Raw genomic sequence first — 12247 nt, 5'->3', positions numbered from 1 at the left:
AAGAGATCATCCTTACATTTCAAGTTCTTCCACACCAAACTTATCTAAGTCTTTATGGTGCTCGCTTTGCTCACTGTGGCACAGTCATGTTGGAACAGAAAAGAGCTTTTTTCAAACTGTTGATACGAAGTTGGAAGCATTGTCCAAATGTCTTGGCATGCTGAAGCATTAAGATTTCCCTTCACTGGAGATAAAGAGCCTAGCCCAAACCCTGAAAAACATTCATCAATCCATTCAATTTCAATATCGCTTATCCCTTTCAGGGTCACGGGGGGCTGGAGCCTATCCCAACTGTCATTAGGTGAGAGGCAGGGTACACCCTGGACTGGTCGCCCTGAAAAACAGACCCATAACATTATCCCACCTCCACTAAACTTCACAGCTGGCACAATGCAATCGCCCATCTGATCGTCCACAGTGCATCTGGCAGCAAAAATGAAATGTAAAATCCATAATTCACTTAATATATAGATTTATATATAGGCATACAAGGGTAAAATATACAAAAAAGCTTTCATGTGCTGAGATATAATGACAGAATGCGGTTATGGTGCCCCGCCTCCTTCCTCTGCACTTTCTCCTCCTATATTTAATGAATGAGGGTTGTGGCCTGGTGGCATGTCATCACTCCTACTTTACATAAACTAAACTATCAAACAAAGTGGTGTCATAATTTTATCATGTGGAGAGGGCATGTGTTTCTAATCAAAGATAAGCTTCTGTGGATGTAACAGGGCGAAGGGTGAGTTAAAGGGAGAGACTCAGACACAGAGGCAGAGGGAGTGAGATTGGTTAGGTGATGAAAAACACTGTTGATTTGTTCAATTTGACTGGAGCCATGAAGAGAAGGTCACCGGGAGAAATGTTTGTTGATGTATACTGTTTGAACTACTGACCTTGTTAGTGCATGCACAGACGCACGCGGGTACAGAGTAAGGCTATCCAGAGCTGCTCAGTGAAGGGCACGTCCATAAGAGTGTTGCCTTGGTGACGGGAAACATGAATGACCTGAGCCGTGTCTGCACAGTAGGAGCCAAGATGACACCTGAGGGAAAGAGGAAAACAATGAACTGATTTAGCTTAATTTTAAACTGTTGTATACAGACAGAGCATGATTCATGGATTTTTTTTCTCCTTTTATATAATATTTAGCCCTTAAATAAAGCCAGTTGAACCATATTTGATTCATAATTTTGTGAGACCTCTGTCTAATCAACATGATCAATAACTTCATTGTGATAAATGATTTTAAAAAAAGCTTTCCAGTGGATTATCAATTGCATAAGGTTCTAATACATCAAGTGTGGTACAAAAAACATTTTATGGCAGTTTTTCTTTTTCAAGGTTTTGGTAGAAGCTAAAATAAACATCTCAGTTCCAAAAAACGTGAATTTTCTGGCTTTTAATTGAGGTATAAGGCTGTGAAACATTGAGAGGATGCAACCATAAAGTAAAGATTCCTACTTAAAAAATACTGTAATCTAAAAAGCCACTTCGTCTCTTATGAAAGACAGAAGCAATCCAGTTTGATGGCATCAATAATTTTAAGTAAGGTGTTAAATTATTCCCTTAGAACAGCTTTTATCTTATTTCTACACAAGCAGAGACAATGCTCTTTGTTTTTATCTTGCAATGACATTATCATTATTCCATTACCCCCAGAAAACTTGTTTTGTCTCATGTAACCAACACAATTAACCTGCTTCCTTTTATAATAATGTTGCTGCTGAGTAAAACTCCCAGCTTTATTAGCCACTGTGAGACTAAATAGTCAGCTCTAATAATACAACTGTTGCAAATAGTTTATTTGCAATTAACCTTTTTATCTTAAGATCAGTCTTGCTTTTCTTGGATGCATCAGCCTACAATCATAACAAAAATTAGCATTATTATCAAGACAACAAAACAACTTGTGCTCTCTACATGCAGGAATATAAGAGGAACCCTGCATATTAAGAACTACTGTCCTTACTAGATTAACATTGGTGCCATTAGAAACAACCCAACCTCCTCTCAGTTTCACTGACAACCTGCTGTTTGATTTCAGCCTAAAATTCATGATTTAAGTCTTTTACAAAGAGTTTTATTTATCCCTCTGCCAGACTTTTAAAATGTATGATGAAAGCTAACAGGGGTATTCTGTGTGATTAACCCACAGAGGATGTACAAGCCATTTTGCAGTTTTTTTTTTTTTTTTGTTTTGTTTTTTTTTTTTTGTCGTTCTTTGTTTTCTTTTTATTTATATACTTTGTCAATGTAGGCATCAATTTTGGAGGGTATTTTTTTCAGTAGAATTTTGACACTTCTATAGCCGAACCTGTAACAGATGGATAATGAGCTTGATACATTTTGAGTGTTTGTGACCAAAAAATCCCCATTGAAAACTGGTAAAGTCCCCCCCACAGTCAAAAAATGTGCATTTTATGCTACTTGGCTTGTATTCTGGAGTCGTTGCTTCAAATTTGCAGTTTTTCTGGATCATCACCAAATGTCAGCCATTGTCAAATACTTGGCTTGAGCGGAAATGGCATGCTTTTTTTCCTTGTATCCTTTCATTGCACTATTATAATAAACTATTACAATCATAAAATTTGAAATAAGTGGAATTAAAAAGATTGAATTCCAAAAAAAAAGGATATGAAGGTCTGATCTTAATGGAAAAATGAAGGACAAAATAACAATAATAATGATAATGAAATAATAAATTAAAATAAATAAATAATATATATATGCAATCTTTTAACAGGTCTTGCAAACTTTTGCAAGAATTCGTCAATTATCCGTCTTTTCCCCCATTATCATTTATACTTTTCCTCCATGTCCCTTCATGGGCACCATAATTTTCATCCTGAATGTAACAATTTATCAAAAATCTGAAAATTATAAAAAGGCATAAAATGCTGTGATAAACCCCTTTACGAAATTTCAATTTGCATCTTGCATGAATTTTTTGTGTTTTTACATGACAAATTTCAAGGTTTTTGCACATGAACAGGGTTAAATTCCCAAAAATCAACCAATATTTGATATTACTGATCACGTCTGCTCTTGATTAAAAAAGCCAAGTTTAAAAATATATTAATGTATCTTATTTCTTATTATTGTACCAGTTTATTAAACTACATTTGAGGGTTTAATAACCTTTGAAAAACAACGTGTAATTTCTAATAGTCAGTCAGTTAAGCTTAGCTAGTTCAAAGACCTAAACAAAGCAGCACGAGGCGTCATTAACTAAATTAGACTCACCTGTGCTTGTTCCTCTGTAATCAAAAACGGTCGAAATGAACACAGTAATACGTTATTTGTACGTCGATATCTGTTAGTTATATCTGTGACTGGAAACGTATGAAAGAGCAGGAGATGGACTTTAGGAGTACTGGACCTCAATTTCCCCTTCCTACATGCTAAGATATCTCCATGACAAGGTAAGAACAAGCTAGCTTTTTTGCTAACCGTTTAGCCGTTTATTGATGTTCTGGCATTTGGCGTAAGTTAGCTGAGGATATTGGAGACCATTTAATTAGACGAGTCTACTGCAAATGACTTTCTGTGCCTGTTGTTCTTCTGCCTTTTTTAATTCAGCAGTTTATGCCTGCTTCTCCTCCTGGGGGCTGACTTTGGCAAATTATGTTTGAGTAATGAGTTTTAAAGGCGGTATTGTTTTTCAAACATATTCCCGTGGTTGTTTACATTACATTTTTAGAGATTCAGAGGGGTTTCTCTACTGAAGAAGATTGTTGGCTTTGTGACATGACTGTAGTTTTATACACACCTTATCCTGCAGTATTGTATTTGGGGGAAATAAGCAAAACCACATATTTACGTTTTCTACATTTAAGTAAGAGAAATTTCAGAGCAGAGCATGTCCATTTCCTCTGATGCAGTGATGGGATAAACTTACAAGCCCCTTTAATCCAGGGCTTCTCACAGTTGAAACACTGAGAGGGGGTCTCCAGATGCCTAAAAAACTAAGAATGTTTTTTTAATGACACTGTTGCCACCTTACACCAAGTTTTCCAAATTTTAACCATTTTCATCACTTTGTCTCAACGATTTTGTCCATTTTAACAAATTTTTGTCACTTAAAACCCATTTTAGTCCATTTTAAACCCTTTCCACCACTTTTTCTCTGCCTGTTTTTGCCACTTTTAAACCAAATCTTGCCACTCTCAGTCTATATTTGGCTTTGTTTACACATTATTGACAATATTAACCCCTCTTTACCACTTTTTACACCACATTTCCCAATTTGTTATGCCCATTTTTGCAAGTTTAACCAGTTTCTGCATTTTTCTGCTTTAGCTAACCCTTTTTTGGCAGTTTATATCAATTTTTCATCCCATTTCCCCAAATTTACACCTATTTTTGCCAGTATAACGCCATTTTAGCCACTTTTTAATCCCATTTTACCACTCACTATGCACTTTTATGCCACTTTAACCCATTTTTGCCTTTTTTTTTTGCCACTTTCATCTAATTTTGGGCACTTCTAACCCATTTCTGCTACTTTTAAAATCAAATGTAACCACCTTTCCGTACTTTTTCTTTTTTTTTTTCCATTTTAGCTATTTTAATGTATTTTAATTCTGTTTTTAACAAAATGATTTCCATTTTAAAGAGTGCTACTTACGACACACATGAATAAAAATATTTGTTTCTTTGATACAAATGGTTATTATTTAGGTTGAATATAAAATACCACAGCTTAACTTTACAATGGACCATGATTTTGCTGGCCCCAGAAAGCTCTCCCATTTTTTCTGTCTAATGGGTCATCTTGTCTGCACAAGACTATTCTTGAATGTGCATGGCTGTGTTTAGCCACTTTCAGGTGCAGTGGAGGTCCCGGGTCTCTGGCAACCTTATTTTGGGGTCACGGGCTGAAAAGGTTGAGAACCCCTGCTTTAATCTACAGTGTGACTTAAATTTATTCTGATGTGACGTGTTTTCTGTACCAAAACTTTGATGTTTATTAATTTATATGGTAGTTAGGGTAAAACATGTGATTATCCATTGTCTTTTTAATAGACTGGCTGACAACCCTTGTTTTAGTTTTCATGGCTATTGAGGGAAATAAATTATGAAAATAGACTGATGGATCTCAGACATAGACATGATGCATCTCTCACTTCCCATACTCCTACCCATTTTTTCTACAGGTGGATGGGGAAAAATCAGTGTTCATAAGCCTCCAGAAAAGAGCAGAAATATGAGGAAAATTAACCTACAGAAGGCTCCATTGGTATGCATATCAATATAAAGAAATATTAATTAAAAATGAAAATCCTCTAATACCCTTAGATAGGATCTGTAAATCACAATCTCAGTAACTTAAAAGAGGAATACATTTTTATTTTCTGTTAATTTTGATTGGTTTATTCTCTGACCAATCACACGTTAAACTGCAGCTTCTTTACAAAACAAAGACTGAATAACAAGTGAGGCACAATTACTGCTGTGACTCACTGTGACTCGGCTTCTTCAGAGGCTGAAAGGATGACTTCATGTTCACTGTGTTCACAAGCAAATATAGAAAGAAAATACTTATTAATTGTTGCCTCCAGCAATTGTTTTACTTTTATTCTGTTGTGATCCCAGAATTCTTCAGTCATACTCTGTCACTGTCTGATAGATATTACATGCCTCTGGAAATGGATACTTCTCCATAACTCTGACTAGGGCTGAAAAATTTAGGAGCCTGCTGAAAACAGTTAACTTTTCCCCAATACTGTTTTTGGATTTGACATGTAATCATTTTTCAAGTTCCTCATCTTATGTATTTTTCAACAAACACAAGCAATAAATCATTCTGTATTAAAACCAACACAATATTAGATTAAACATAAACTCTTCTTCCCAGTGGGCCAGGCCTATATGTAAGGATGATATAAAATCATGCATGAATCAGTTTAAATGTATCAACTTAAATCAGAACTTGATGACATTCTTTGTTAAAAGAAGAACAAAGAACAGCAGTGACTTGCTTTCTTTTCAAAAACGACAAAAGTCGAGGACTGACATGTCTACAGTCACCATGGTTCACGTTATGTAGTTTTTTATGGAGTATAGCCTAGTCGGTTAGGGCGCAGGTGCAGCTTGTTAGCGGCTACGTCACATGTTTTGTTGCTCTGATTGGACCTTAAAGATGTGACAGGCAGAACGTTCACCCAATCACCCTCTGAATTTTTTTTCAAAGGCTCTGCCCTTTCCCACACGCTGTGTATTGAAGGTTTTCCAGATGGATGTGTGTAACAAATCTATCTGCCGTGTCAGGTTAATGGAGTCCCAGTTCAGTTCAACAGTAGGCCACCAGTATGAGCCCAAGAATGAAACGGGGTTACTTGTGATTTACTTCCACTTCACAGGGAATTATTGTGCCAAAATAACAACACTGTGAGGTAAATTTCTACAAAGTTAATATGCAAGCTTTTTCAGAGCTAGCCTCAAGAAGAGAAAAAAAATTAAATGATTATTTTTTTAATTATGGTAAAATCAGTCCCTTTTGACATGTTTCAGATTGTCAGGAAATCTAAACTCTCTATATATTGGCTTTAACTACGCTGTGTAAACCAGGTCTTGAGTTAAAATGTTTGATCTGTTTGAATTCTAGCTGTGCTTTTATCTAGATATCTGTTGAGGGATCAGTAAATAATTGTTAGAGTTCCACTGATGGGAGCTGGTATTAAACAGAAAAAGTTCTGCCTTATTTTCACTTTCCTCATGGACTCTTTCTCCTGCACACCCCAAAGCCTGCTGATAGCTTATTGGTCAATAACGCTCTAAACTGTACTGAGCACTTGCAATAACGATGCAGATCCTAATTACAGATTCTACATTTCCTGTCTCTGATCTGAATCAGTTGCTCCTAAAAGGCAGAACCTGCACTCATAATAAAGAGGTAGAACTTGAGCTTTTATTCAAGGCTCATTTAAATGCATATGTTTCTGTTTGATTTAACTTAGCCTTGTTAACATCCAGCATGCAGAAAACAGAGGAGTGTGTTAAAAGGTTCATTTGCTGCAATCTGTCAAGCTGAGAAACATCTGTATTTTTGAAAAAGATCATCTGTGTTGATTTTTCTCTCCCCCTCTCCTTCTGTGCATGTATGTAGGGAGAAGGGTCTAAGAGCAGACATCAGTGGTGCTGAAACTCTGACCTTGTAATTGTAAAACTGACCCTTCACCTAGCCCCTCTTTAAAACTGCCACTGTCCAATCACGTTTGCCAACTATGCACAGGAGGCCTGTCAGGCTTTCAGCAGAAACTAGAATGCTTAAGTGGGTGCTTACAGGACCAGCAAATCTGACAGCTGATACTCCAAATGGTTAAAGTAGGGTGTTGAATTTTTTACTGTCATAAAGCCTAAAAACTAAGAGGAGAGATGTCTGATATGGAACCGTGTGGAAAAACAGTTTTATTTTAGCTGGATCTAAGTTGTTTAAATAAACAAAATGAAAAGTGTGATCAGCTGTTCCTCACATGCAGTCAGTTGCACCTTCATGCCAGCATTTAACATGTTAACAACACTAAGCTTCACCCTGGCTCTCATTTAATCTATTAGCACATTAGCTGCTACAATACAAGAGACAAACTAATGGCTTGCCAAAACACACATTGTGTTGTGGCAAGCCTCTTTTCATTTTAAATAAGAAATATAACTGGAAAAAATACATAAAACACAATGGAAGGAAAATACATGTAGCCATATTTGGACCTTCTGGACTGAACAAATGGGCACAAATGCAAAGGGCAATGTCTTGGAACGAGGACTAAGACAGAACGTCACCATCCAACCCCTCAGCCAGAACAACCAATTTCAATTTACAGTAATATGTGGTTTAAAGATACCACAGCACTAATAAATACAAATGGAGGCCTTGTGTGTATAATTACATCTGGCACTGAAGTTTAATCAGTCAGGCTCTGTGAGCCATGACTAAGGGATGGAAGACTTGTTCCTACACACAGGGGAGGGAGAAACCAGTCATGTGTTGCTTTATGTGAGTGTTGCTGTCAAAGTTTAGTCTGTTTTTAAGACCAGAAAAAGATCATTTTTAGGCAGGGTTTAACTTCGAACAGGGGCGGTGTCAGTAGGAGAGTCCTAGGGACTGATTTCATCAGTAAATTAAATGTAATCTTTTTTTCTATTGAATAGAAGGATTTTCAAGTCCAAGTTTTGTTTCAGTTATTGATTTTTTATTAGTGAGTGATTGCAGTATGTTAAATGTCATGTAGAAAAGCCTCTAGCCTTTTGTATCCATGTGAATTTTTGCAAGGAGAAGATGAAGAGTTATTTTGTGGCATTTTCTTTTTTAACCAAAAAAACATATACGCTTAAAAAAAGAGTGTCCAATTTGTTCAGGATTTAGATTTTTTGTTTGTGAAATCCTTGAACATTTTACTTGTTGAAATATTCAATTTTATTTAAGAAAGAGACGGTTGGCTTCTCCCACAGAGAGAATATTTCAATATGCAAGGCATACTGTGTTTTGCATGAAAGGAATAAAACTTTAATCATGGCTGGTTTGAAAGCAGCCGTAGAGCTGCAGCGGCTTGCACCACATTATTTGACTGCATGAGATAGTCTAACGTTAATTCCATCATTAACTGGTAACAACATCCAGGAGAGGCTGCAAAGTTTCTTTTTAATCATGTACGTGATTAAATTTTAGTGCTTTCCTTTTAATTATTCTTTTACTGTTCTGCTGTGATTCAATGTGGGTTAATATGTGAAGGGACCACATTCATCGAAGACCATGCAATTAACTTCTGATATTTTCTCAATCCTTTCAGAAAATGTTGAGCACTCAGGTGAAACACACTCAGAGGTGCAATCCCTGCCACACAGTAGCATCTGGCTAACTCTTTCATGTGTCCTAGTTAGCATAACAAACTCATCAAGGATTGGCTCTGTCTCCCATAATGTGCATAATCATACCAGAAGATCTAATCTGATGGTTTCACTACCTCATCAACAATTAACTGCCTCAGTAAGGTATTTGTGTATATTTCTTGTACAGCAAAAAGAGACTGTCTATGTTACTGGCATGAGAATACAGAAGGACATTTTTGTTTCTTAACAGCTGTGTTTTTTGCTTTATTCTGGATAAAGATTGGCCGTGTCTTTCTGTTCCACTGTGCTGTAGAGTAACAAATACCTAAGCTGCCTCTCAAATATTAGTCCAGTACTCCCAGGACATCCATAATCCAAAGTGGCACTCCAAGGGCTCTTGTGAGAGTAATAAATACCTATGATCCTTATCTAGGCCACACAGATCCCCTGTCTGAGGAGCGGAGAGGTTATCATTCCTCTTTTAAACACACCACACTTATGTCCAGACTACAATTGGCTGTAATTTTCCAGCAGGGAACAATGGGCTGTGTGTGGGCTGCTGTAACTGGCACCATTAATGATGATTAAATCCTGGAACCTGCACAAAACCAGTCTGCCTCAAATTTAAATGGACTGAGGACTACTTTTACAATGAGACCAATTCTTTTAAAATGCAAAAGAACTCATTTAAGGTATCCAAGTGTGTCAAATGCTCTGATAATTTGGTATGATAGTAAAATGTTAAAATAGGTCCTTGAAGTAAATTCCGTAGTGCAACACCCCAGCTGGGAGGGAAACCGTTCATTGTCCTAATTTGTCTGCCCTAAAACAAGCTCTTCCAAATCTGTTTGGTAACCTGCTGTTTGGGCAGCCTCTGGTCTCTGAGGTCAGGAAGGGCTGCATTTAGAGCAGCCTTTGCTCTCCATCGGTAGTTTAGCATAAGCAGTAATTTTAGAGCCGTGATAACACGCTTGTCTTTTTAGAAGTGTGGTCTGGAGATAAAAGAGAGACAGCCAGGGAGAGAGCCATCTGTGCTATTTCCTTAAGTTTATTGTTTATTTGATAGAGATTTTGTCAAAGTTATCTCGTAGTTTTCCCTCTCTACAATAACAGAAGCTGTGTTCTAGATCAGCCCAGTGCTTTTTTGAAATGCTAAACACACTGTACACACATTTTTGGTCTCCTATACAACAACACATGGCTTTTATTATTTATGATATATCAGGGAGGTTGACTCAGTACATAAGTCTGTCAACAATAAAAAAATAAATCAGTATCCACATGTATTAATGAAGGAAAGTCGAACAAAACACAAACACAACTTACACTACACAAATGACGTTGTACCCGTGTTAAACTATTTCAAAAATTTTTTTCTTTAGCTGTTTTTACATCAGAGATTTCTCTTCTGACTCCTTGGTAACAGCCTTCACTGTGAGATAAAAGTTGTCCGTGGATGCTGGGCAGTCATGCCCTACCCCTCTGTGACAGACAAACTAGGGTATTCATTAAAGTCTCTGGCTCTGCAGAATCAAAATTTCAGAGAGAAAAAGAGTATGACTGTGATTCAGGCTGACCTTTTCCTTTTATTACATACAATACAGCAGAGATAACGGAAGCCATTTCCTGGCCTCCAGGACATGTAGCGGCGTGAGTAATCCAAGGCTACAGAGGGGCAAAACTGTAGGTGTGAACAGCCAGAGCTGCACAGTGTGTCTGATGCCAAAAACCTTGATGATGGACATTCTGGTGAGCTGATATGTGGGCTTGGAGAGGATAAAAGTATTGTGGTGAGAGGTGGATGAGCAGGCATTTTAATGGAGGTTTACTCAGGCTTATTTATGTAAAGTAGCTTTTGTTCTCATTTTTTTCCAGCAGTACTCTAATGCTGCAGCTAAATCAGGCTGAAGTTAACATTTTTAATCCAGGTGTTCTGAACCCAAACATTTTTCACTGAACCTGAACAGGTTCACAGGTTTTTCTACTGTCCTGACAAGAAAAATACCTCATGATTCAAGCAGGCTGAGAAAAACAGTTCTTTAAAGCATTCTTGTAACCGCAAATATCTTGATTTTGCTTTATTACCTTGATTATTTATGAAATAGATCTTCACAATATGAGAAAACTAGATGATGACTTAGTACAATATAGCAATAATGATTGTAAATCTGTTGAATAAAGAAAAATAAAGAGCACATAACACAATCATTATCAATATAATCTATTTGCTGCTATGTAAAATCAATACTAAGAGGGGTCTTTAGTACCTTTGTTTGCAACAAGCCAACATAGGTTTGTATCAGCAAGCTTGTGCTTCATCTGACTGCATCAAAACTAGGGATGCATGATATCATTGGCATGATACTTGTATCAGTAGATACTGTAAAGTTAATAATGGTGTCTGCAGATAAAAGCTTAGAAAATTAAATACCAGTGTGTGTGTATATATATCAGTAGATCAGCAAATATGAACATTGCTGCTGATATTTAGAGCTGATAAATCAGCTGTACAGTATTGCAGTATATCATATTTTTGAAAGTCCACGTAAAGTGAAATCCAAAGTTTGGGTCTTAAACTAGTATGTTAGGTTGCTGTAAACACGTGACACACTGAGATCTATGTGAGACTGAATTCTGGATTTAGATCGTTAGCAAGTTGTTCATTTCTGTCCTGGCTTGGTTTAATTTGGGCAGGGCAAATATAACAGTCCACGATGCCATTGGTCACTATGGAGAATTACCCTGCCCTCCTTATGCTATAATGACATAAAATCACAGAGCAGGTCATGTCAGTATGATCTGTTGTTATCTGATGTTACTGCCTTCATTAAAGGTAACCGGCAGCTTCATGCTATGCTGTTCATTGTGAGGTAAATTTCCCAAATCTAATCCCTACCTGGCATAGAGAGATAGATCACTGTAAGGTCAGGGAGCAGACTAATTGCTGGAGTGGTTGTCTATTTTTCACTTGAGCCAGATGCAGCAGGAACAAACATGCTTAAGTCATGTTAATCCATATTTCACTTATTTTTAGTTCTGGATGATTAAAAGAAGCAGACTGTGACTGTCTCTCTCCAAGCAGCCACAGCTCAATCCCTCCTGTGTGTAAGCGTCGCAATGCTAAAGTTTAGTAAAGTATCAATGATAAGCCCCAAATGTGAAACAACTCCTGACTGTCTACTTCCCTACCTTTCTTCTTCCATCTCCACTTGACTCAGCCTTTCTTTTTACAGGAGACACTTGGTATTCCTCCCATTGAAAAAGGTGTGTATAAATCCATATCAATATCACTGAAAATGAGTGTGAAAGAATCGGCATATTGGATTTTCTGCAAAATCCATGGTGCACTCCTAATCAAAACCACTGCATTTTGAAGCTATGTGTTTATACTCCAACCTCCATCGAAAAAGGCTTA

At 37.0% G+C, this 12247-nt stretch overlaps 1 protein-coding gene across 2 annotated transcripts in view; it reads left to right on the top strand.

The window, feature by feature from the left end:
* The first annotated feature begins 3250 nt into the window (after nt 1–3250).
* The window catches only part of sash1a (SAM and SH3 domain containing 1a), a 372472-nt gene continuing 363475 nt past the window's right edge, over nt 3251–12247 (top strand). Inside the window, exon 1 of one of the 2 annotated variants that reach the window (XM_041805179.1) lies at nt 3251–3425. In XM_041805179.1, coding sequence (XP_041661113.1) covers nt 3402–3425 — 24 coding nt within the window. In that variant the 5' untranslated portion in view covers nt 3251–3401. The remainder of the gene's footprint in view (nt 3426–12247) is intronic. The other variant, XM_041805180.1, reaches the window with a different exon arrangement.

This window comes from Cheilinus undulatus, linkage group 14 (genome assembly GCF_018320785.1).
Source record: "Cheilinus undulatus linkage group 14, ASM1832078v1, whole genome shotgun sequence".
Lineage (NCBI taxonomy): Eukaryota > Metazoa > Chordata > Actinopteri > Labriformes > Labridae > Cheilinus > Cheilinus undulatus.
The sequence above is the reverse complement of the archived record's forward strand: the minus strand, read 5'-3'. Positions and strand labels throughout refer to the sequence as shown.